The sequence below is a fragment of the Psammomys obesus genome, unplaced genomic scaffold (assembly GCF_907164565.1).
Source record: "Psammomys obesus unplaced genomic scaffold, mPsaObe1.curated_primary_1811, whole genome shotgun sequence".
Classification (NCBI taxonomy): Eukaryota; Metazoa; Chordata; class Mammalia; order Rodentia; family Muridae; genus Psammomys; species Psammomys obesus.
This window is the reverse complement of record NW_026594083.1, coordinates 4,449,710-4,477,608: the sequence shown is the minus strand read 5'-3', so window position 1 is coordinate 4,477,608 and position 27,899 is coordinate 4,449,710. Positions and strand designations below refer to the sequence as shown.

Here is a 27,899-nt window from a genome sequence, read left to right as displayed (position 1 = left end):
TCAGGTGAAAGCAAAACAAATGCCCTTTCATTACTGAAACATTGTCCATGCTCTAGTAGAGTCAGCTTATCATTGACTGTTTTGTGACCATTTGTGGTGAATCTGCAGAAGGTTTTGAGGATGAAAACAGAAGCTAAGTTGTTTTTGTTGCTTGTTTGGTTGGTTGATTTTTGAAGAAAAAAAAAAGAAAGATAATTTTGGAAATCAGAAGCTTTTGAGTCTAAGTTTTCTATCTTCAGAACTGCTTCACAAATTCTACTCTATCTGAATATGACACAAGGCCAGGAGCAAATGATCCTTACTGTATTGCTTAGAATGTCATTCTGAACAGAAGTAGCTAAGGGCTTTTCATTTTATATTGAGATAACAGATCCACACTTAATCTGAGAAAATGTGGCCTTTTGTCCACCAGCAAGACATAAGTGTTGATACTCCGAATAAGGCAGTTTCTGCTGTGGGAGGGTGTAAACAAAAGCACTAGTCTGGCTAGCCCTCTCCAACAGTGTCAGGAGAATGGGACACAGAACTGTCTCATTTCTTTTCAGTAGCAATAAGATGAAGAGGCAGAGGCAGAATAAAAGCAACTCCTTAGAGAGTGAGATCCACATTCAGCTCCCTGTCCATAAAAGGGGGAGGGGTGCTGGGAAACACAAGTGATCCAACCTGATCAAGTCCACTTACTAAGTAAAGCTCCTACAATTTCAGGACCTTTGCTAATCAACAGCAAGTGCTTCAAAGCAGCTAATATATATATATATATATATTTTATTTTATTTTATTTTATTTTATTTTATTTTATTTTATTTTATTTTTTCTCAAACTATTAACACCACCAGGCTTCAAAGCCAGATACCAGGGTACTTGAAAGTTGTAGCAAATATTTATCAGGAGCCTATTATTTCTATATTATATTACATGTGTTATTATTATATATCAAGAATAATATGTTCAGGAAAATGGGATAAATGTGGCTTTATGTTTTGAAAGTGCAATCCTTCAGGAAAGGGTTAAAGGAACTGGTGTGTTTCATTCTGAAGACAAGTAGACTAGGTTTTTAACATTTTTTTTCCCCAGCCTTTTTGAACAAGTACTTATCTTGTAACTAGAGGATTGGAAAATATTTTAAGCATCTGTGTTCTCAACTCATCTAAGTGTCATGCATAACAGTTCCATTCTGATCCATGAAAGGAAAGTTAGTTCACTTCATAGAGGCATACATGAAATCAACCAGGGCATGGTTCTCATGTCCATCAGAGATTAGTGAGGTTTGATTGGGTACATGGCAGAATACAAACCAACACTGGCAAGACAGAACCTCAAAACTGCTCCTGAAAAACAGAACATGACATGTAAAATAAAGACTGATTCCTAAAAATAACTCATATAGCATTATGAGTCAATTGGAAACATTTTTAGATTTTGACACTTTGCTTTAATTTCTTCTAACTGGAATTGAATAAGTATAGGACAATGCGATTAAGAATTTAAGGCACAGTTCTAGCCTCAACCTCAAATCTAAGTGTTTGGCTGTCACAGTGTAGGGGAGCAACAAGCAAAGTGAAGAATCCGTGCTGCTAGGTTAAAACAGAGGATGGGCTGGTTTTGCGAGAGCGAAGAGATGACAGCCAGAGATTCATTTTCTGTCTGAAGAACTTGGCTCATGATGCAGGGAAATGCCTATCTCTGGCATCAAAGAGGACAAAGAAACTGCACATTGACAAAGAGAGGCTGATATAAAGGAGCCCTGAAAGGAATTCCAGCATACAGGGTTGCTTAGGTTCTGTAGAGGTACCTTTGTTCACGTTCTGATAGTCTTCATTCTAAGTGGTAATACTTTTGTATATAAGAGTGCTTCAGTGAGTCAATCACGAATAAACTATTGTTAGAATTACAAAGATACATGAGGCACACTAAAGTTTCATAAAGTAGTTCAGGAAATTTTGAATTTTATACTCAAAAAGCTGCCTCTTTTCCTTATGTCTACTTTTATGGTAAATGCAGATATAGGAAAATTTTGGATAGTATTAGTATTTGAAGACCTCTGTATAGTTGCTAACAGCAAATCATCTTTTATTTACTTATCCACAGTCATAATTCCAGAACTGTTTATCAAGATCACTTGGATTACACTTCAAACTACACATGACTTTTCCTAATGATCCTTTAAGGAATATTTGGACCAGGCATCTGTCATACTGTGGATACAATCTGCTTTCTTTGGCAACTTATTATTAATGTTAAATGAGAGTCCATATTGAATTTGCTCATGTAGGCAGTTCACATGAACAACCTGAAACTAAAAGTGAACAGTGATGAGCAGTTGCTGACTTCCAAGAGTTTGAATATCCGAGTGTACATGTCTCATTTATATTTTACTCACTCGTGTGTATTTTACTCACAGGCGTTTCTGTTATATTCAAGTCAAGATTGGAGTAGTTGAAATAGGATAATGTTTGAGGCCGACAATCATGTAAAGCTTGCCTCAGCTCTCCCTGACCACTGCACTTTTTCCATTTACAGCCACTGCAGAGCAAGAAAGTGAAGCGGTACCTCTGTCTGCACGCCCAGACATCTTAAGTAAATCACAATTAGATGACTGCCCAAGGGACTCTGGCTGTTATATCTCATCAGAGTGCTCAGATAATGGCAAAGAGGACCTGGAATCAGAAAATCTACCTGACATGGTACAGAAGATTGCCATCACCGCGCCCGGTGACTGAACCCACACTCGCATGGCCATACACACAGCTGAATTTCATTTGAACTCTTTGTCTCTGCTACAGGATCAAATGGGAGGGTTCTAAAGGCATCCCAAAGTGCAAGGTGTTTGAGTCTGAGTTTTATAGCTCTAAATTTCCAATGAGTGTGCATAAAATGCCTATTTATTAAATGCTATGTGTTAAAGTTCACCTGCCTGTATTAGAAAAACAGATAAAATGCAAGCCCATGTGTGGTGTGTGCTCTATCTACCTTTATTTCCTAAGTGTAAAAAATATAGTTATGGAAACATTGTACTTAAATATATGTATATATTATTGAATAAGTTATAGAAGTTTCAGTTGAACTAATTTCTTCAAGTAGTATATACACTCATTCTTTTAAATTACTGCAAAAATGAAGGCTGACATTGACTGTGTTCTGTTCAAAGGCAGAATTTTAGTAACAATTTTCTGTTTAGTTTTTCACTCTGCTATCTGATATACAGATAGAGTTAACAAAATACTGTCTTGGTTTAGTAAAAGTAATTGTAGAGATGTTTTTATCTTTATATGTAAATATTTTTAAAATTTGTCTATACCCTAACAATAATAAAATAAACTATGTACATAGTGTATGTGCTAGGCTGAAGTTACTTAAAGTATTTAATATTATACTTTAAAGAAAGTTTCTAACAATTGGAGCAGGGGCTGTCTCTGCCTCAGAGGCCCGCCTCTGGTTCCTTTTTCCCTAGTTGGGATGCTGTGTCTGGTAACCATGGGGTGAGGGGCCTCCCTTTCTTTGAGGAGAGGGTGAAAGGGGAATTAGAAAGGGGAGCATGAGGGTAGTAACGGGAAGAGAGAAGAAAGGGTTCTTCTATCAGGATATGAAATGGTTTAATAAATAAATTGATGAAAAAGACTCCCCCCCCCCCAAAAAAAAAAAAAAAACCAAAGAAAAAAAGTTTCTATTGGACCATGTTGTCAGCCCATGGTTAACACTATATAGAGATTACCAAACCATCTTCAAACTCCAGATCCATGTTACTGAACTTCCTGAATACTTCAGATTCCCAATCCCTTCATTTCCATTATAAAATTGTCTCTCTTGTTTTATTTCTTCTACCCCTCTATATTTCTGAAACCAAGAGCTAGTCACTGAAATAGGAAGTTGTTTTTTTCTTTGCTCTACATGCATCTTCCTCATAGAAAGTCACTAATGAAGTCCTGTAGAGCCTACCTCCAGAAAATCTTCCATCTTCACGACACCCCATCCATACCCAGGGCTGCTATCAAATTGGACTCTTGTGTGAGATGTTCTAATGTCTTTCCAGTCAATATTCCACCTTCAAATCCATCCCCATATAGTCTCTAGAAAAATCTTTATGACTCAGATAAAATAATTCTCTTGGCTTGAAGCATTTGATGGCCTCTCATTAATTTTAGCATAACATGTAAACACATGTAAGTTCTTTGCCAAGGACTTCTAACCTACTTTGTGAGGCATGTCTCTGCCTTCACCTTTCAGTGCACAACCCAAGCCTACGAATATACCCACAGTCTTCTAAATTACTACTGCCTCTGTCATTCTCTATGGGACGGGTATTTTTCCATGGCTTATCCTGATTTTTTTTCAGTTGAATTTTCCCTCTATTCTGTCCCCAAACTACTACAAAAGTGTTGTTTGGTATGTAAGTTTCGTGACCCCCTTCTGTGCATTCTTCCTTGTGTTTTGGCACCCCCTGATGTATTGCTGATGGCAGAAATTCTCCACTTATTTACACGATAGCTGCTTTTACAAAAGACTGTGCTCTCTTCGTGGCAGATTTTTTTTGCTCAGGCTTTTAAATACACAGTATCTAGCAAAATCTAGCACAGGCGGAACATTTAGAAAATAGTTGCTGGGATGTATTGAGCATGGCAAATATTTCCCGTATTGAACTGGTACATATTGTTTTATATAGGTTGGTAAGTAATTCTTAGGTGAATGCCTCCAAATTATATAAAAGTTTTAAAGGGAAGATGTCGAGTTGGTGGGATAGTTCAATGTTTAAGAGTGCTTCCTCCTCAAATCATGAGATCTGGAAACTGGGTTACAAAACCAAGTGGGGTGGCACACAAACACCTGTAATTCTAATTCTAAGAGATCAATACCCTATTCTTGCCTCTGTGGACACACACACACACACACACACACACACACACGTTTATACAGTTAAACACACACACACACAAATAAATCCTAAAACTGAAATAAATAAAAGGTAATAAAGATAACCCAAGCAAGATAAAATACTGTGAAGGCTGAGGACAACAAATAGTTTTAGCCTCTGACACCTTTATCAGATCTAATCTCACAAGCAGGGCCATCCCAGGTGCAGTGCACGTGGTTACCTCTCTTTGCTCCTCGGCCAAGAGTGCTCTTTCCTGATGATGGTGACCACTCTTGATAGATAGTCTAGAAGTCGCTTTTGGGCACAGCACAGGTACTGACATCACCTTTTGTTTCAAACTATGCTAACTCTACTCCCTCAGTTTGTTCAAGAGAGTGTAACATTTTCACAGTGATGCAAAGTAACTGTGGAATAATAAAATGATGCTAATCTCTTAATGAGTTAAACTCTTTCACAATTTCTACCCCTTGAATATGAGAGTTTTATGCCAGTTCAGGATTTAGGGATGACCTATGAAGGCTTAGATGAGACAATAGCAAAGAAAGTGTGAGCTCTTACAAAAGGGAGAAGAAAGAGAAGGAGAAAAAAACAAGAAGCTTAAGTGGTGGGGAGAAATGGCTGCACACACAGACCTGCTCTGATGAGGACATCTCTAGAGGAATATGTCTTCTCCCAGAATGCTGGGGCATTTTCTTTCCCTACTTAGTCCCTGGAGACCTGGCATCAGTCTGATCCATGCCAAAGAGGTCAAGATCAGCAGAATAAAAGCAGATTCTCACCTATTACCCACATAGAACAGTGAAGAGAGCGAGGCAGAAAAGCAAGAAAGCGCTCAACCAAAGGAAGTGAGCTGTGGGAACTGAATCTTCTGCTGCTTTTCCTAGAAGAGAGTTCATCTCAGGCCTTTAAAAGCAGATGAGAAGATAATTGGAAAGCCATGAAGCTAATATGTACAGGATATTCTTACTGGCTCTGTAGGTTTTAACCTGGCAAGATGCCCAATCATATACCTTATTTAGTCTTGGTCAGTAAATGCCTTTTGGACCCAATAGTGTGTATTTGAAGATAACAGAATCTACGTGTTTGACCCAGTAGTTCACAGGGAGTTATATACAGCTGTAAAGCCTCTCTGGTACAGAGTGCTTAACTGAGCTCAGAGGTTTCCTATATTTGCATAATTAGCTGTAACAGTAGATAAGGTTAAAGAAATGTTATCCCCAATAAATGAATAAAAATGTCTGACATAACAGCAATATTCAATACTTGGGATTGGATCCTGTGCTCTGTACATGTAAGGCAAGAACTATATCACTCACTTATTTTCTCTCTCTCTCGCTTTCTTAGTCATTGTGATCCTCCTGCCCCAGCCTCCTCAGTAACTGGGATTATAGATCTGCACCATTAGATTCAGTCTAGTTTTGTTTTTTATTTTGTTTAAATAAGTAGAAAATTCAGAGCATTTTCAGTTCCAGTTTTCCATTTATTCTACACCTGATATTTTTAAGCCTCAAATTTTCTTTAACTAAAAGTGTGGTATTAGTGACTTCTTAGTTTTTAATAAGTTTGCTAAGGGAGATAGATGGAAAAACCTTAAAAAGAAAATGATCAGTAGTTGATAATTAGGTTTCAGACAACTTCCATTTCACTGAGGTTAAAGCCACGTGTTTTGCAACTTCCTGAGTGTGGCAAAATTGATGACATTTAATGTTGAGAAATTTCCGCTGCAAGCGTAAGTTCTGAGAACAATATATGATGAAAGTTTAGATATTCCCTCCTCTTACACACAAGTACTATTCCATGCTGCCCCCAAAAGACTTCCTATCTAATTACCATTGAGGCTTCAAATACTCTTGATAAAGTCAGAAGCCATCCTGTATTTATTAAAAGGGTCAGGGGGAAGTGAATAAAATCTACACAGAGGTTAAAAATAATAGTAGCTTCTAACTTTGATAAAGTTTTTGAGTCCTGGGAATAAAATAGAAGTAAGCCTGCCTTTGATCTACCTCTATTTAACAACCGAATCCCTGAGCATTCTTTGTGGTACATAGACCTATAAGCTAAACATTACAGAGTTGGATCATCTGCTTTCGAGAACTGTGTGATACACTCAGGCATTTATCACTAGAAGGTGATTGTTTTTCCATATAAAAATGGTATAAATTACAGTATATGGATATGAAACACCCAACAGAGTGTATGTAGTGCTTGTGTAAAAGCCACTACATTTGTATATCCACGATTCCATTCTTCCCTGCTTAACTCTGGCTATGAGATGGAAGCTGTACTCAGTCTGTGAACGCACAGGTATGTACTTATAGTACATTTTCAAACATATATGGCCTGAGGTCTGCAGAATAGCTGTGTTGGCCAGAAGCAATGAATCAGGTCAGCTGCTTGTGGAGAACTCAGCTCATTGCCGTTTGTTTGTTTGTTTGTTTGTTTGTTTGTTTGTTTTGTGTGTGTGTGTGTGCTAACTTAGCTGTATGACACATTTTGTTTTGTCTTTGCATATCTCAAATCATTTTTTAATTCCTCTTGTGGTTTCTACTTTTGTTTTTTATTTATTATTTTATTTTATTTTTTAATATATTTTTTATTTTTAATAATTTTATACATTCACTTGTATCCCAGCTACAGCCCTCCCTCTCTTTTCCTCCCAGTCCTCCCCTCCCTCCCTCATCTCCTCCCTGCCCCCTTCCAAGTCCACTGAGAGGGGGTGTCCTCCTCTCCTTCCATCTGGCCCTAGCTTCTCAGGTATCTTCAGGATGGTTGCAATGTCCTTATCTGTGGCCTAGCAAGGCTGCTCCTCCCTCAGGGGGCAGGGGAAGCTCATGAGTTCATGTCAGAAACAATTCCTGTCCCCCTTACTAGGGAACCCACTTGGATACTGAGCTAGCATGGGCTATGTCTGAGCAGGGGTTGTAGGTTATATCCATGCATGGTTCTTGGTTGGATAAACAGTCTCATAGAAGACGCCTGTGCTCAGATATATTTGGACTTTGTGGGGCTCGCTGTCCCCTCTAGGTTATATTAATTCCTCCTTCCTTCATATGATTCCCTACACTCTGCCGAAGGTTTGGTTATGGGTCGCAGCATCTGCTTTGATACACTGCTAGGTAGAGTCTTTCAGGTGCCTTCTGTGGTAGCCTCCTGTCCTGTTACTTGTTTTCTCCTATTTCCAATGTCCATCCCCTTTGTCTTTCTAGATGAGGATTGATAATCTTACCCCTGGAACTCTTTCTTTTTTATCTTACCCATCAGAATGTCTAAGATCAAAAACTCAAGAGATGACGCATGCTGGAGAGGCTGTGGAGAAAGAGGAACCCTTCTCCATTGCTGGTGGGAGTGTAAACTGGTACAACCACTCTGGAAATCAATCTGGCGCTTTCTCAGACAATTAGGAATAGTGCTACCTCAAGATCCAGCTATACCACTCCTAGGCATATATCCAAAAGATGTTCAAGTACACAACAAGGATAATTTGCTCAACCATGTTTGTAGCAGCTTTATTTGTAATAGCCAGAAGCTGGAAACAGCCCAGATGCCCCTCAATGGAGGAATGGATACAGAAATTGTGGTACTTTTACACAATGGAATACTACTCAGCAATTAAAAACAAGGAAATCATGAATTTTGCAGGCAAATGGTAGGATCTAGAAAAAAATCATCCTGAGTGAGGTATCCCAAAAGCAGAAAGAGACACATGGTATATCTTCACTTATATAGACCTATAAGATAGGATAAGCATACTAAAATATGTACACCTAAAAAAGAAGATAAACAAGAAAGAGGTCGTTGCCAGTTTTTACATGACACAATACTTCTTTGTTTGCGCCTGATTAGTGCAAAAACGAGAGGCAGTGCTGCACATAGCCTTGGTTCTATACTCTCGGACATGAGAGGAGTAATTATTTTTCTTGATGATTTATTAAATATATAGATGATTGTTCACTTTAATGGGTGAAGAAATAAAATTGGGATTGTTATTGCCATGGGCCCAGATTTCTCATAAATTCGGAGTCTCAGCTGATTGAGCTCCAGCCCACAGAGAAGGCCTTAGGAAGGCACCGGAAGTGTAAGTATTTACACATATATGAAGCCTATGCACATTTAGGCAGAAGATTGCCACAGGACATCAAAGAGCTAACAGGTTACAAGAAATGTATATGTGCTTCCCGTTTGCTCCCCTTCCACATTTGTATTATGAAAACTTCTCACATCTCCACTTCCATCACTTAGTTTTGTTTTGTGCTATATTTTACAAATTTAATAACCATAAAAAAAGAGCTGGCTTTAATATATTCGGTGATGTCTCTGACCCTCTAGGATCCCATGTGAGCCTAAGTGCAGAAGACTGTTTCCTCATAGGGCAGGAGTAGAATCATGATGTACTAGCTGAGGAGGATCGTTTTCTCTTTAAGTTCATGGGCACCAGGCCAATAAAATGGGCAGGAACCCTGCCATTTGCAGAGGAAAATGGGGTGAAAAGCACTTCTGGCATACTTTGTCCATATAAATTATACTTGTTTGCAATTCATCAACTCATTCTCCCTATTATATCCATATGTAATGTAAGTGATCATCTTTCGCTGAAGCTCAATAATGATGCACAACTCCAAATATGATGGAATCAGCTAAAAGAAAGCAGATGGAAGGCTTTTCCCTGATATGCATATTCATAAAAATATAGAGAACTCAACAAAAGGAGATACAGAAGAGCTCATACCCGAAGGCTACATGGACTTATGCACAGCAGTAACTTTGTTTTCTGCAACTGTTTATTCCTCAAACCTTTACTCATTTCTTCTTGAAGCATTCACTGAAAATGCCCCGAGGAAAAAAATCTGCCTCTCCCTACAGAAATAAACATATTCCCCTTTGAATTTTTATTGTACCTTAAAACCCAAGATTAGGGAAGTGATGTTTAAGTATTTTACTAGAGACTATAATTAGAAGGCAAACCACATACCAACATGAAATCTTAAGGGCTGCTTTAGTAATATAAACTACAGATGTTTCAATCATACTATTTTGGTCTCCCAAAAAACTGACAGTGGACTGTCTTGATCATATTTATCTGTTTTTTAAAAATGTGTGATTAATTAGAGATGAATGCAGATCATTAAGTGTACTGCAGAGAAGTAGGAACATGAAACTTTGTTAGGATAAAAAAAAAATAGGCACAAAGGAAACCCTGGGAACATGGACTGTGGTTTAAACAAAAGTCTGAAAAAAAAAAGAAAAAAATCAATTTAAATTTAAATAATAGCTGGTGCCATAATTGAGAATGTAAAATTCATGCCACATCACATGTTTATGACTCTTTATATCTCTGTCCAATTCACCTCACCCAGGACTATTAATCTCAAGATACATCTTTGGCAAATATGGTGCTCAGAGAACTTAGTATAATATGTTCTAGAATAAATGCCTTCAATGTTAGCATGGCGCAGGTTTCCTGACATGAACAGTACCATATGAAGAAGCCCATTATCCACTCAGAGCTCATCCTTGTGGCCAACATCCTGAGTCTTTGCACTAAACCTCTAGGGTTTAGTGGCTGGGCAGCTCCATCAGGAGAGTGGAGAGACGGAGGGGAATGAGCCCCATAAAATGGCCTTGTGCTAGGTGTCCTCCGAAATAAAAAGTCACCTGTCAGTCCTCACCAAGTAACTTCACACACGATTCTTTTTAGAGTCTAACAATATCTCATCCCTCATCACTTAAGGCTGATACTCACTTTCTCCTAGCCATTTTTGGTTCGTCTCTCAACTCTGCTCATGCTTCTTTGCTTAGTTTCCTTATAAATAAGACCCCTTAAGTTATCTTGGCTGGACTGTGCCATCTGCTTCCTGTTGGGAATTATGGTGGGACATTCATCCTTTATCCCTGTGACCACTAGTCTCAAGGACCATCATGAATCCAATGAACACTGCTCTATGTCTCCACTACATTTACATTTAACCGGCCTCAGGTAATTTACTTCTAGCTCACTGCCATCCTCTGTCCCAGGTGACAGTCAAGCAACTCCTAGAAAGAAAAAGGAGAAAAATAAAGCTTTTTCACTCATACCAACAAAACATATGCAGGGTAAAATTTCAACATCGTTTCTGTTTCATGAGCCCACATATATAATTCTTTTTTCAAGAAGCTAAGAGTTAGTGAAACTGTGGCAACTGGCAGGGTATAATAAGATATCACAATGCTGTCCAGGCCAATCTAGCCAGCAGAAACACCCTCTTAGCAATAACCACACCCACAGTCACTTTTTATGAAATGCAGGGTCATTTCAATTAGGACAATGGACATCTACCCACATTAATATTCACTCATTAACTATGCACTAAAGCAGAATGATAGAAGGGCATATTTTAGCTGATTAGCACTGAATCAGAAATGTCTGACATTAACCGCTGTTTCAGAGTTTGTTTAAAATTGCTAACAGACATAAACTAGGATTATATTATCTAAAATGCTTTAATTCAAAGTTATATATTATATACAGTTATCACTCACTAACATTGGTCTCTTACCTACAAAACCCTAGGACTCTAATTTTTGAAGGAATTCCAAAATATGGATGCCCAGATAATTTGCATGGTTAATGGAAATACACTGTCAAATATTAAGCATTTAAGATGTTAGCATTTAGTAGGGTTTCTGACAGAACTTAAAAGACTATTAGAATGACTGATGAATTGCTACAGTACATTAGCCCTCAGAACATGGGAAGAGCTAGAGGACATTTATGCAATTTTGAGTATTCTTGTTTTTCCTCATCCTACAGTCTCCCAGCTAAACTGTCCTTTGTGTGACTTTGGTTATATTAAATTGTTATGCAGGGATTTCTGCTATTTTGAGGAATTTGCAAATTCCATAGAAAATTATAAATGTAAGGGCAAAGACAGAAGCTGTATTAGGGTGTTGTACATAATATCTGTCACATAGTAGGAGATAAATTAAAACTACAGTGCAGGGAAAAGCTCATTTCTTTCATGGTTAGAATAGTATTACTAAGCAATCAAAATAAAATAAAATACATTTGAAGATTTATCCTAGATCAGCAGTAAGGTTATTAGCAGTTTAGCTGTTCTTATCTAGGGAACAATAAAAACTCATTCTTCCTATTTACTAGGAATTGTGCTTCCAAATAATACTGGAAACCATCATAAAGACTTTTTGTCTTTGATTGCTACAGAGCTTATCATAGCCTAATTGATCATGTTTCCCTCCTCTTGGTATACTTAGAGCTGGACTACACTGATGAATCCACCAAGAGGAGTTTATGTCCCATATGAGTAACAAGTAAAAACTTCGGTAAAGGAAGGGCTAAAGGGACACCAAAATAAATTCTTAAAATGGGGGCAATCAACTGCATAATGACCTTGCTTTGGGTTAGTCAACATTTGTGTAGGTGAGTGTCTTAAAGTGATGACTAGATTCTAGCACATGCCATTGCCAACTCTATAAGCAGTTTTGCTTTCCTGGTGTTGTTCAGTGTATAATTCTCCAGAACAAATTATACCTGTGTCAATGACTATGAGAAAAAAAAGTACTATTCTATATTATCTAGTAGCTCACTGCTTGGTCAATAATGAAAAGTAGGTGGAGCAAATGTAGTAGGCTGAATTATTGCTGCAGTGACAGCAGACACAAAATCAGGAAATCCTGTGATGCTACTTTAATTGAGTAAAGAGTCTTTGTAAGTATAATTAAGGATCTTGAGAAAGGAATAGTCTGCAGGATTGTGTGGATCCCTAGATAGCATCATAACTGTCAATATACGAAACAGAGGAAAGAGCCTTGTGAGGTTACAGAGCCAGCATGAAGACTGGAATTCAGATACCATTAACCTCTGTCCAGCAGGGTCCATATCTGTAAGCTCAGCACAAGGGCTGAAGATGGGTGAATTTTGGAAGCTCACTAACCAGTCACAGAAAAAAGTCACCAGACGTGGATCTCTGGTATACACACACACACACACACACACACACACACACACACACACACACACATGCATGGCATTCACAGTAGGGAAAAATAAAAGCCTAACATATTACATTGGAAATATTCCTTAGTCCTTATTTTTATGTCCAAATATTTTGGAAACCACAGACAAAATCTTAATCAAGGTCATGAAGCAACTTCCAATTTGTCTAACAGAACTAGAGAATTAAGGTAGCTTTTTCTCATAGTTTCTAAAGCAACCACATGTACAATAAAGGTTGCTTAATTAAAATCTATCCAACTGAAACGCTATTTATCTGAAACAAATGTTTGTGCTACTGATATCAACCAACTCTACACATGAGTAGCTAACAATAAACAATGGAATGAAGCCCAGTGAATATCAATTAAAACAAATTGCTCTAAATAAAGTTTGTCCTAAAATACACATTTCTACGTGGGCACACACACACATTCTTTGTGTACATATGCCTGCACACAACGCTTCTTTACTAAACTATGAAAGGTGGAGTCACATGATTGGAATCTGAGTATTTTATCATCCATTTATTATGGAAGCACTAATTTTAGTCACTGGTGAAACATGGAAGTCAGAAGGCAGTATATGATGAGAGGTACTCAGAATGTTCAGTCTCATGACTCAGTGCCAAAGAAATTGTGGGGATTTTTGTTCAGAATTATTTAAGTTAGAATAGCATAGATTTAAATCAAATGTTAGCCCTTGTAAGAGCTTAGGCCTGAGTGAATAAAATATAAATATACAATAAAATCTAAGCCTAAGATATGTTTGTGGTTTCAAGCATTCCTTAGCAGAAGTACCAACTTGAATTTTCCCAAGAAGCATACTGTACATGGGGAAAACAGAAATAGCATGCCTTACAGGTTAGGCTCATGAATTCTTCACACAGGCTTACATTAACTCTAAAGGAATTCTTTGGCACCCATTAAAATTGTTATGATCAAAGTTTTTCATGCTTGCTTGATTTTGCTTTTCCCGTTTGAGAGAGCCTCACTCATGTAAGTTATGAGGCAGAGAAAATTATCTGTGTTCACCAAAGTGTGTTTATTAGGCTCCCGGGCATACCTCGGCTCTCTTCCATTCATTTGAGACCATGTGATGAGTTCTGGTCAAAGACAGTGAGTGAACCATAAAACCCTCTTTTCAGATTCCTTTCCTTACTCTTTGATGGACTCCTTTCACTTCTTCACCTAACTGGCTAAACATACAAGGACTATGGATCCAGCTAAGGAAAGAAACAGAAGCCCCAGGCCACTTCTGAGGAGAGTCACTCATGAGTGATATGAGTCCAGGCCACGGTGCCGTATAAAATTAACCTAATTTCTTCAGTGACTCTTGATATGGCAGTTCTCCATGTTAGAGAGTATGAATGCACAGTGAAAAGTTAAGACCTCTGGAAGCGTCCAGCTTGTTGAATAACCCTGACACATGTAAGACTCGGGTTACCTTTCCAGAAAAAGCTAAAGTTGCCTTTTCAGTCGATGATTAAACAAGGTCCTAGCCAATGGCCACGATTTATGTTCTCATAATGAAATGATTCATAGTCATCTTTAAATGTATACACATATTTTGTATGTAATTCTAGAGGGTTCTGGAGCATTGTGAAACCTTCAAAGTTGATTATAAAGGTTATAACGTTCAATCAAAAAAATGATACACTGTCAAAGACATCTTCAAATCTCACATTTCACCAACCTTCTGTTTGTAAGAGTCACAGATCTCAAACAATTCAAATTACTTAAGGAGATATTTGATAAAAACTCTGGGATTTGGCTGACTCCAAGTATCTGGGGACAATGATCTTAAGAAACCCAGAACCTGATATTATCAAGAGAGACAGGGGGAGATGGCCAGAGTGCACAGGATAATGGCGAGTGTTCTTTTCCCTTTGGCTTCAGAATGTCAGCACTTATGGGAAAAACTCGATCAAGTACTTACTGGATCTGCTTAATCAAGCATAATTGTCACCATGTGACTGGCAGTTATTGGAAGCTCCTATATGACACAGCGCCAGAGCCAGTGTGCAAAGAGCTCCCTAAATTATAGACAGGAAAAGTTAAAAGACCTTCTCCCTAGAGTTACATAAAGAATGAGTGTGAGAGGTTTGTGGGGAGGCTTAGTTTTGTCACTTACTATCTTCAAATTTTTTTTTTAATTTTTATTCACATCCTGGTTGTAGCCCTATCCATCCTCCTCTTTCAGCCCACCCACCCTCCCTCCATTCCCCCTCACCAATTCCTCAGAAAATGGGAGCTCCCTTTTCCATCCACCCCAGCTCATCCTAAGATCCACTTTATTCAGATGTAAAAGTCATGCTAATGTTCATATAGAGCTTGCACAAGGAAGGCCTAAAGAGAAATTTCCTCTGTCAGGTTCATTATTTATATGGTGTCATCATCACTAATAACAATATCTAAAAGAATCAAGAATGAAGAGGTTCCTTCAAGTTTATACTCAAAAGAATCCTCTTTAACATTTTTCTTCCCTCTGTAAGATTTAGAAATTCTATTGCCCTGAGTTTTTCCAAGGAACACTCACAGTGACAGGCACCATCATTGTCTATGTCTATGCACAGCAGACATATATACATATATCACAATGTTTCAGTTGTCTGCTTCTAAGTTGTAAGGAATAACAACTCATTAAACAGTTATAAAGTACTCAACCATCACTTTCGTATAAATGAAGTATAATGAGAGAAATTCTTTTCTCATTTTGAAGATTAAATGTTAATGTAGACACCCCGGTTTACATAGATTTTCTAGACTGTTCTTAGGTTCCATATGTTTATGAGTATTTTAGTTACTATGCTTTAAGAGTCTGAGAGTAGTTTTCTTCTGAAAAAAGACTCTAAATTCTTCAAACCCAATTAAAGATATAAATTTAAGAATAATTTTTCAGAACATTCAGATATTATCATGAACATTGCTATTAATTAAATTCTACCATTCCCCAGTAAACTCAAAGCTGCCTCATGTTTTAATGTATATATACAGTTTTATAATTAATTTATTTAGTAAATCTGTTATTTTAGATAAGTTAGGGTATTTTTCACACACCTACATAAGATCTGAGACTAAACTCTCTGGATATGCACAAAAGGAGAAAATATATTTTAAAACCTTATTTATGGGCTGGCAAGAGGTCTGTGGGAAAAACCTATTATTGCTGAATCCATCAAGCATAGCTACATCCTGGGACTCACACGATGGAAAAAAAGAGTTGATCCTGAAATTTTCTCCTCACTTCCACATGCATGTGGTGATGAGCGCACATACACTCGCATACACATAAACATACACACACACAGACACAGAGCATTTATTCTCCTTGCCTGTTTATTATGATGGTGAGGAATTGTCTATGTTAAGCAAGCATGTGGAAATCAGAGCACAACATTATCGAGCACTATATGGGGGTGTTCTGAGGATCTAACTCATGGCACCAGGCTCGAATAGCAAATGCCTTTATCTGCTGGGCCCCCTTAGCAGCCCAACAAACTAAACTCTGCTCCCAGAATCCAAATTTAAAAGAACAGGCATGGCAGCAAATACTCATAGTTTCAGTGCTAAAGAGGTGGGGAGTCAGGCTAAGGAGGCATATCTAGGGTTTACTGGCCAGCCAACCAGCCATGCCTACTAGACTAATTTCAGGTCCCACTGAGATGCTGTATCTAAAAAAAAAAAAAAAAGATTGTGCTTGAGGAATGATACTTTCTGATATGTACACGTGTACACACACACACACACACACACAAAAGCACACACACGCACGCACACACACTCCACCGTCTGCACTCTAAATATCAATGGTGTTAAGTAATAGAATAAAAAACAAAAAGAAAAAACTTTATACTCATTGAGTATGCTACCCATTCTAGAATAATAATATCTCACAAATCTTTCACAGCTTTCTATGAAATACGGGATTTATGCCATCAAACTTAAAGAAAAGTGAAGCTTCTTCTAAGGCATCTTGAGGACATTCTGTCAGAGCCTCATGAAACAACATTTTTATGGGAAAAGGGAATTTCAAAATTATTGGCAAAAGGTTATGTTTCATTCTTTTACACACCAAGACTAATTAGTTGAAAAGATGTTACCAGGAAGATTAATTTTACATGGTACATTTTGAGTAGGCTTATAGAGCCTCAAATTTAAGATCCACACTTTTCTAGGGACTCATCATTGCCTGATGATAATTACAAAGGCATGGTAATAGAGTGCCTTAAATCAAACCTGCATGGTAGAGCTGCTATCACTGCAAGAACCATCTCCATGCAAGCTGGCAGGGAAGGATGTGCTTGCCTTTCAATTGGCAAGGCAGTCTCCTTGGCTGGCATAGCAACCAGCACTGCCTTAAATCTTCCTCAGCTATGCCCTGTTAGAGTAATTTGGTTAATTGAAAACGTCTGTCTGTGAAGAAATCTTTCATGGTGTCGGTGTCATTTGCAGGTTGCTAACAAAGATCTCCAGGGCAGTAGTGCTGCCTGGCTGCTTTCAAATCCTCAACTGATCAACAGCAGCAGCCAAAGTCATGGTAGACTCGGAAACAAGGGACCATGCAATGGCAGACCAGCTACTGTCTCTTGCCAGATAGGATACATGAGCAAATCAGCTTTGGGAGAATGGAATGCCTTCCAGATAGCTGCCAATACAGGTAGGGGATTCAAGCATGCCTTGAACAGATTGCTCAAGAAGTAGAGTAGTATTAGAATATCCCCAAAGAATATAGACTGGCAGTCTCTAATTTAAAAAAAATAAATCCATGTTATAGACCATGTGATAGGAACAAGAAGAGAACAGAGAGTCATAATTGGTATGCTTTTGCAATCAAAATAAGGTATCAGTTGTAATATCATAGTAAAGGTTATATGGGAAGTAGAATTTAATAGAAATAGAAAGAATGAGATGCTGAGATGCTGTTTCTCCCTGCTACTTCCTCATCACTTCATGTATGGTGGCACATGCTGGAATCTTAATACTAAAACAGTGATGACAAGAGGACAGTGAGTTAGTCCAGGCTACATAGCAAGTACATGCCTTGCTAAGCATTTAATTGAGACATTCTGAGGTAAAACTGAATTAGAGACATAGACTGGTCCATTTATGCAATCCAAGGACTGGAAGGTTGACAGGAGGATTGTAGGTTTGGTGACTCATGGATTCAAGGCTAACTCCAGTTACCTAGCAAGGTACATGGTCCACTCATTTCGGTAGTAATAAAGGGTTAAATAACACACTGTCTACCCTCCTCAAACACATTAGTGAATTCGAAAAATAAAACCAAAACAACAATCATTAACAAGACATGGTGTTACTCTTGTGGGGAAAAGAACTCCACCTCTAGGAAGATGAATCCTCTCTCTTCTGTTCTTTCTGGACAGGCCATCTCAGACTGGACTCCCTTTGTCTGCCTCATTGACTCCCTTAGCTGAGCATCCAGTCCAGGGTCTATCTCATCACACTCCTTTCCAACCCACCTGTATTCTATGCAGTACTGCCTCGTACTTCTTCCTGGGGCATGCTAGGGATTTGGTTTTACCCTTTTTGCCTTTGGAGCTTCCTATTCTAGTCTCCCTATTCCCCATGAACTAGCATCTGGAGAGATTTGAAGAATGTCAATTGGTCCTGAAAAACACGGTTCTATTTTTTTTAATTTAATTTAATTTTATTTTATTAATTACAATTTATTCACTTTGTATTCTCCTATAAACCCCTCCTTCCTCCCCTCCCAGTTCTACCCTCCCTCCCCCTTCTTCACGAATGCCCCTCCCCAAGTCCACTGATAAGGGAGGTCCTCCTCTCTTTCCTTCTGATCTTAGTCAATCAGATCACATCAGGAGTGGCTGCATTGTCATCTTCTGTTGCCTGGTAAGGCTGCTCCCCCCTCAGGGGGAAAACATCTGACACTATGCTAGTTGTGCCTCTTCTCAAAGTCTGTTTTGAAAAGATTTTTAATCTTCAGTGAACAGCCTCTCATACATCCTGGAAATAAGTCCATCTATTTGAAAGGCTTCTCCAGCTAGCCAAAGATCTGTTCTAAAGTGTACTTGTATGTTGGTTCCTTGAAATATTTTTCTACATAATTTTCTTTGTTATTCTCTCATATGTTACATCCTGACCACAGTTTACCCTCTCCCCTCCCCTCAGTGTCTTCCTCAACTTTTTCTCTCCCCCAGCTCCACCCCTACACTACCTCCCCCCCCAAAAAAGAGCAAACCTCCCAGTGATATCAACCAAAGACTGCATAGCAAACTGCAATAAAACCAAGTACATCCCATCATATCAAGATGGCACAACCTACTAGGAGGAAAAGGGTCCCAAAGTTGGCAAAAGTGTCAGGAATAGCCCTTGCTCCAACTGTTAGGTTCCTTGAAATTTTAAATGCTTTTCTTTTTTTTTTTTTCAATTCTTTATTAATTACACTTTATTCACTTTGTATCCTCCCTGTGGTTCCCTCCTTCCTCCAGTCCCAATCCCTCCCTCCACCCTCTGCATGCATGCCTTTTCTTATGGTAGTTTCTTATGGAAACTACAGAGTGGTTTAACCCAAGCAATTTCTAAAAATATATCAGCCCAGAAAGGATATGACAAGTCATGTTAAACTAAAAAAATATCAGAGGACCATTAGTTAGATCTGGAAGAGAATGGGGTGATTACATGCTCTTTAAAAATTATATATGACCAGGCCACAGAAGATGACAATGCAGCCACTCCTGATGTGATCTGATAGACTATGATCAGAAGGAAGGAGAAGAGGACCTCCCCTATCAGTAGACTTGGGGAGGGACATGGGTGAAGAAGCAGAAGGAAGGGTAGGACCTGGAGGGGAGGAGGGAGGGGCTTATGGGGGGCTACAAAGTGAATAAAGTGTAATTTAAAAAAAATATAAAAAATTATATATGACAAAATAAACACATAGATAAAATAAGCCACAGTCCATTTTCACACAATGGAAGAGGCAGATTGAGGAGTCTGTTGAAAAACCTGACAGCGCGTCAAGTCACCTTTCTGATCATCTTGAATTACAACTGTGATCCATATGGTGAAAGTGAGGCTAAGGCAGCTCCAGGAAGTTGGAAGAAGCCAAAGCTGTGTAGGCAGTAGCAGGGAGATAGTGCTGAATGTCACTATGTATAACATATATTAAAGAGATTATTATGTCCCTGAAAGTTATTCCCAGCACATTTGTCAAAACCCAACTGGTCATAAATGCATGGGTGTATTTCTGCATTTTCTATCCTGTCTCATTTTGGAAATGTCTGTTTTATTATAGTTCCATTTTTTTATTACAATGGCACTATTAAAAACTTTTTTGACATTCATCTGAATACAAAGGTTTTATTACCAAGTTAAAAAATATATATAGTTATTATTTTTTTAACTCTACTGAGATTATAGTGGATATATATTTATTTTTTAATTAAATTTTTATTTTTTATATACTAATTACAGTTTATTCATTTTGTAAAACAAGAGAATATAATATTTCCAGCTTTGTGCTTTTTGTGCAAGATTACCTTGACTATTCAGTAGCTTTCCCACATCTACACAGTTTTAATTATATTTATGTAAAATTCTTTAATTGGGATATTGCTAGAAATTTCATTGGATGTGTGACTTGCTCCAGGAGGTATGTACAATAATATTAACTATTCTAATTCATGATTATGGGACAGCTTTCCATATATTTGACTCTTAAGATTTTTCTCTGGTGTTTTATAATAGCAATTGTATAGATCATTAATCTCTTAAAAATTTACATATTGTCTCTGTGTGTATGTGTGTGTGTAAATGAGTGAGTGAGATGGGCCTGTGAGCTTGCGTGTCATAGTCCTAGTGCGAAGGTTAGAAACAACTTTCTGTAACTGGTTTTCTCTTTCAACCCTTAGGTGCAGTCTGGGTATTGAAGGCTCTACATCTTCATAACAAATTCTTTGATCCACTGAGGCATCTTGCCAGCTCTTACTTTATTTCCTTATTATTTTGTCTTTTATAAAATTAATTATGTAAAAACTTATGTGCATGAGTGTTTTGCTTGCATACCTGTCTTTGCCCCACATGTATGCCTGGCACCCACACAGTCTAGAAAACAGTGTCAGATACTCTACAACTAAAGTTACAAATAGTTGTGAGCAGCTACATGGGTGATGGGAATTCATCAAGTCCTCTGGAAGAAAAGCCAGTGTCCTTAACCGCTGAACCATCTTTCCAGACCCCTAATTGATTATTTTTTAAAATTATTTATTATTATTATTATTTACAATTTATTGACTTTGTAACCCAGCTATAGCCCTCTCCATTTCTTCCTTGTTTTATTCTCTCTCTCTCTTCTTTCCCTATTTCCCTCCCCTAGTCCACCGATAGGGGAGGTCCTCCTCCCCTATTATATGACCCTAGCCTATCAGGTCATCAGGACTGTCTGGATCCTCTTTCTCTGTGGCTTGGTAAGGCTACCTCACCAAGAGGAGGTGATCAAAGAGCATGCAACTAAGTTGCTGAGGTCTGGCTTTAGTACATGGTGATCAGAGAGGATACAAGGGATTGTTTCAATCTTCTTGTATTTGTTGAGGCTCGCTTTGTGACCAATTATATGGTCTATTTTGGAGAAGGTTCCTTGAGGTGCTGAGAAGAACATAAATTCTTTTATGTTTGGGTTAAAGTTCTGTAGATGTCTGTTAGGTCCATTTGATTCATTAACTCTGTTAGAGCCATTGTTTCTTTGTTTACTTTCTGTTTTCTTGGCCTGTCCTTTGTTGAGAGTGGGGTGTTGAAGTCTCCCACTATTAATGTGTGGGGATCTATGTGTAGGTTCAGTTTTATTAATGTTTCTTTTATGAATGTGGGTACCCTCGTATTTGGAGCATAGATGTTCAGAATTGTGATGTCTTCTTGGTGGAATTTTCATTTGATGAGTATGAAGTGATCTTCCTCATCTCTTTTGATTAATTTTAGTTGAAAGTCTATTTTGTTAGATATTAGAATGGTTACTCCAAAAACAAAACAAAACAAAAAAATATAAATCACATTCCTAAGCTAAAATATCATTAACATTAGAAAACTTTATTGATTTTTTTCTAATATTTATAAAAGTTTTGTAGAATTCTTAGATATTTCAAAGTTTTCAAAAATAGACTGTATAGACTATTTTCCTTTCTATGTTGTTATTATACAATAATTATTTGAAATGTAATCCTTTAAGAATTTTTGTATGTTTTTTAACATATATTTGTAAATTCATGTAGACATTTACTTTGGTGCGATAGCATGAGTTGAGACAAATGTCTCTCTTTGTGAGCAAGGGAGATCTGGCCGCGCCCCTCACCTGGACAGCACTGTAGAGCATACCCTTGTGGCATGGGTATGGAAGGTCTGACCCTGCCCCCAACCTCCTGGCTGGCTGCAACATTTTGAAGATTAGCCCTAGGCAATGACATAAGGAGGTAGGGCTGGCCCTGGTGGCATGGGAGCAGGAAAGCTAGCCCTAAGGTCATGAGAGCAGGATAACTGGTTTGCACTAGGGTGAGCTGGCGCCTCCGCTTGCTGGCTCTGGTGGCATGAGCTGGGCTGATCAACTCAGATATCACTCAGGTCCAAATCCAGGACTATAGATCCAACATCTACCCCATCTATCAACTGTTGGAGCAGGTGAAGGAGCTGGTCCTGCAGAATCAAAGGTGCAGGATCTTCGTGACACAGGGCAACGATGGGATATCTGTGAGGAATCCACATGAGGATCCAGTATTGATGATATAGCAGAAGTCAGAGGCCTAAACCAGACCAATAGCTCACGGCAATGAACATTTGTTTGCAAGTAGAGCCGCTTGGGCTGAAGGGCATACTCTGTGACACACGGTAACACACTGCAGCTTCCATGGCAAGATGGTTCTTATTTCTTATTTTTACTTTTTGTTTTCTTCAGTGGGGAAGGCTGCAAGGGTAGAGAGTGGATATGGAGGGACGGGAAGAACAGTGGGATTGGGTTGCATGATGTGAAATTCACAAAGAATCAATAAAATTTTTTCTTTAAAAAAATAAAGTCCACTCTACAGAGAAATAGAATATTTTAATAACAAGCCAATTAGTTAATTAGTTATAATACAAAAAGGTAGAAGAGAAGATTTACATTAAATATTAGCAAGAACATACAAATATTTGATAACACTGAATAAACACAAGGACACCTAACAGATCTCAAGAAGACAGAGAAAGTTTGCCAGTTCCTCCAAAAGAGCAGTTACAAAATGAGTCAGCGATTCCAATACTAGGTATTACCTAAGATAACTAAAAAAGAAAGTTCCACGACATAGCTCTGACACAAAATTCTTAGTAACATCATTCAGCATTGTCAAAATGAAGAAGTAACCCAAATCCCCATCCACTGATGAACAGGCAAAAATCTTGCAATGGAAAACTATGTAGCCTTTCAATGGAGTCTCCCATTGATACATCAAACAGATGAACCTTTTTTTTTAGTTTTTAGTTAGTTAGTTTTTTTTTTTTTTTTACTTTTTTACTTTTTTAATATTAGTTACAGTTTATCAACTTTGTATCCCAGCTGTATCCCTCTCCCTCGGATGAACCTTATAAGCACAGTGCTGAAAGAGTCTAGTTATGTGATGATGTCATATATGGTAATTTGTACTTTAAAATAACAAATCTTGGCTGCAAAGTTTGCTTAGTGGTTAAGAGCATGTTCCTTTCCCAGCACCTACATTTGACCTGTATATCAAGCTTCAGGGGATATAACACCATCTTCTGGCTTTGACACATACCTATATTCCTATATATGTATCATTACAAAACCACCTACACAATCAAAAAAAAAAGCTTTAAAATAATAAATCTTGTAGTATGTTGACTATATCTTAATAGACCTGATGAAAAATATTTTGTGTACTTCAAGTTAATTCATACAGACAGACTGGAGTCTGTATGAATTAAATGGAAATTTTATAAATTTTAATTTTTTAAATTTAGAAAATGGAAAATTTTAAAATCACTTCAAATGATTGCATTGTACACACACACACACACACACACACACACACACACACACACACGAGTTGAAATTAACAGGTCTGTGCTACCAGATTGTGACCCTCAGTTTTATGTGTCCTTCAGACCATCCAAGGAGTTTTGAAATTTGTTTAAGTTGATCTAGAATACAGCCTTGGCAATAGAATTTTTTAATTAATTTATTTTTTATTAATTACAGTTTATTCATTTTATATCCCACCTGTAGCTTCTTCCCTCTTCCCCTCCCAACCCCATTCTCCCTTCCTCTTTTCGACCCATGCCCCTCTCCCAGTCCACTGATGGGGAGGTCCTGCTCTCCTTCTATCTGATCCTAGTTTATCAGGTCTCATGAGGACTGCTGCATTGTCTTCCTTTGTACTTTGTCACTTATTTTGACTTAATATGTCACATAAATGTCAACCCCAGATGTTCGCTATATCTCGCATGAACCTCAAATCAAGTCCACTCAAAAGAAACTCATCTTTTTTCTAAAACCATATATTTTGCAATCATCCATCCAGAACCAACTTTCTTCTCCCTCATATTTTACATGCTGCCAGTTATTCCATTACATCAACTATTAGTGACAAAACATACTTAAAACATGCATTCTCTTCTATTCATCCCCTCTACCTCACTGTGCACCTATATATGTTTATATAAATCAATAATAATAGCACCATAAATAATCTTCCATACTTGATCTCTACTAGTGTATTCTGAAGACTGATAGAAATTCTAAAATCCCAATGTGATGACACAAGACCCAGTTTAAAAACCCTTCTTTTCAGGAACTCCACAAGGAGAGCAACAGAACAAGAAAATTTGAACACAGGGAACATCCCAGAGACTCATACTCCAACCAAGGACTATCTGTGGAAATAACCTAGAACCCTGACAATGCAGCCACTTCTGAAGAGAACTGATAGACTAAGATCAGAAAGAAGGAGAGGAGGACCTCCCCTATCAGTGGACTTGGGGAGTGGCATGCATGCAGAAAGGGGGGGAGGGTGGGATCGGGAGGGGAGGAGGGAGGGGCTTATGGGGGGATACAAAATGAATAAAGTGTAATTAATAAAAAAATCCCTTCTTTTCCTCTTATATACTTTCTGGATGAAATACAATCATTCATTCAAACTAACTTAAACAGTCCATTTCTGCCTAACTCTTCCACCCATGAATTTTCTACTCGTGCCTCACTACCCTGTTCTCCGCTGTGGGTAGATGACTTTCATGTCTTCCAATGTGATCGAGGCACATCATGCTTGAACTAGATCAATGACATTTTTTGTCATCTCTAGGACACTCTCCAATATTTTCTGAAGCTCTTCCCCTTTAAGACTTAACTCAGCTGTTAATCCTTCTTGAACAGACACCCTTGGATACCCTCAGTGCAGATTAATTTCCTGCCATGTTTTCTCATGTCACCCTAAGAATTCTTTCACCAGCAAAAGCTGAGTGTTTACTCATGTGAAACTGATGGCTCTCTAGGACAGAAATTACTGTACAAGTAAGAAGCCAGCATTTAGTAATTAATAACATAAAATGGCTAGCTTTATTGATTTTTTCAGATTATATAAAACAGCATTGGAATATGATTACCACATATCATTATAATTTATATTTAGAACAACACAGCATGTGAATGCATATATTAATATATTTGTGTTTGTTTTATGTGTCTTTATAAATGATATATTGAATTATATATATAATATATTATATATATATAATTGAATATATATATACTTGTACACTTGATCACTGACTATTGATGGTTCTAACTACCATTATTTTCAACTATACAATTGTATAAAATCAATATTTATTCAGAAGAAAACTTACTTTAAAATTTGAGTGTTGATCCTTTTCAAAATCTTGGAAGAATCCAGCCAGATAAGACATTAAGAATTTTATTGTCTTCTGACCCTGGCCAGGAAAAGCAGAATATGACTTCTAGCCAGCCATGAGATCAAGACAACACCCTCGACTGTACTATGCTGTCAGTATATGGTTGGTAGATTAAATTCACTTGGTTTGCTATGTTTTGACTTATTGTGGCTTTATCATGAGCTACTCCTTGACATGTTGAAGCTGTATGTGTGTGAACAGAAACATGGAGCATTAACAATTGCCCTCTATAGAAGATATTTTAAAAATCCACACTGATTTAACTCTGCTCAGCTGATGCTACTGTCAGAGTCTCTCCCTTATGGACTTAACTGAGCATTTTCTTTTCTTCTCTCTCTCTGTTCCATTGCTGAATTGGACTCAAAACTCTACAGACAGGCTGAAAATTGGGAGTCTGGTAGAAGTTTTGGAGTTAGGTACAGCTTGGAGGGTTCACCCTTTTCTTCTTCTCTCCATCATAGCCTCTAAGGATGCTACTAAAGTGTTAATTTGTAGTGACACAGAGAGTTGAGTACCTTGAATTTCTCATGATTTCAGCAATCAGGGTCATCATTTGCAAACCATAACTACAGGTCATTTGATATGGAAGAGGATGTTAAGAAGAAGGAAAAAGAAAATGTTATGACATATTTCTTAATTCACTGCTATATAATAGAATTTCTATTTAAACGAAGTGAAAAGACTGTATTAAAACTCAAATACATATTAAAGAATAAATACTGTACTTGATTTAAACATTTACTCAAATTATAATTACATTTTTTTGAGTAGCAGTGGTTAATTGAGGAAACAGCCCTAATTAAAGCAATTAAAATTATGCTAAGAATCACAAAAGATTCTGGTACCATTTTAGAATGAGATGCATTATTCTCCTGATTAAAATATTAATCTGAATGAAGCTTAAGAGCATTAAATCTGAATGTCACAACTGAATTAAATTTCCATTGAGAAGTGTTTCATATTTACAAAACTTACAAACATTATGAAATGTTGGCTTTTTTATTCAAGCTTTAACACACAACATGAAACAATACATAGAAAATGTTAGAAAAAATAGAGATGAAAATGACTATTAAATGATTTAGAGTTCTAAGAAGATGACTCTTAATACCAGCACTAAGTGAATTTGAAAAACAGTTCAGAGAGTTGACAATAGGAGGATTAACCAGGAAGCAAAAAGAACAAAGCAGGCATGGTAGCACCCAACTCTACTCCTGGCATGTGGCTGGTTGAAAGAGGAGAACTGCTGAGTGTGTGAGGTCACATTGGGCTACTTCCTCACAGTGTTCTGTTCTACATAATGAACCTTTGTCTCCAATGAATATCAATGTATTTCTCCTCCCATACTGCTCAGCAGAAGGTTTGTATAATTAACCAGAGATTTGTCGAAGAGTGTGAGACAGAGATTGTCAGTATTAAAAGATGTCAGTTCCACACCAATGAGTCAGATATTCCAAATAGAAATCACAGTCACTGAGTAGATATCTATACAATTACACTGAGATTCCTACTACCCATCTCAGTTATCCTTAATGATGTTGCTAGCCAGATTCAGACCATCCAGAATTTTTAAAGGCCTGACATTACAGCCCCAAGTGAAGACAACGTGGCTTCCTTTTGTTTTCACAGCTAGAATAGACAGCTTTATTCGAGGCTGCCGAGATAGCTAAGTGGTTACAAGGAAGTACTGCTCTTAGAATGGGTTCAAGTTTGTTTCCCACACCAGGAGCTCACCAGTAACTTGAGCTCCAAGGGTTGTAATCCCCCCACACACACACATATGATTATTTTTTTATGGAAAATAAGATGCACAATATATGAACTTAACATTTAAAAGTGAATATAATTACAGAAATAATGAAGGTAATCACCCATAAGGCAGATATCACTACCTCCCTGTTTTTTATTTCTACTTGAGAATTGCATAGCCCATCCTTACAATGCTGACAAGACAATGAGGTCAGTATCAACCAAATGAGTGTGAACAGAAATGACAAATATTTACCCCTCCTGTGACGCAGTGCAAAGCTTCTGGATTTCCAGCTTCATTTCCTCTATCTCCTTTGCCTGTGGGAAAGGAAGTATGTGGGGCCAGTCATATATTGAAACT

The 27,899-nt window shown here is 37.7% G+C and overlaps 1 protein-coding gene across 1 annotated transcript in view; it reads left to right on the top strand.

The window, feature by feature from the left end:
- Nucleotides 1–3,283, top strand: part of Samsn1 (SAM domain, SH3 domain and nuclear localization signals 1) — a 49,562-nt gene extending 46,279 nt beyond the window's left edge. The window contains exon 8 of the mRNA XM_055617830.1: nt 2,521–3,283. Within this exon, the coding sequence (XP_055473805.1) occupies nt 2,521–2,720 (200 nt within the window). The 3' untranslated portion in view covers nt 2,721–3,283. The remainder of the gene's footprint in view (nt 1–2,520) is intronic.
- The last annotated feature ends 24,616 nt before the right edge of the window (nt 3,284–27,899 follow it).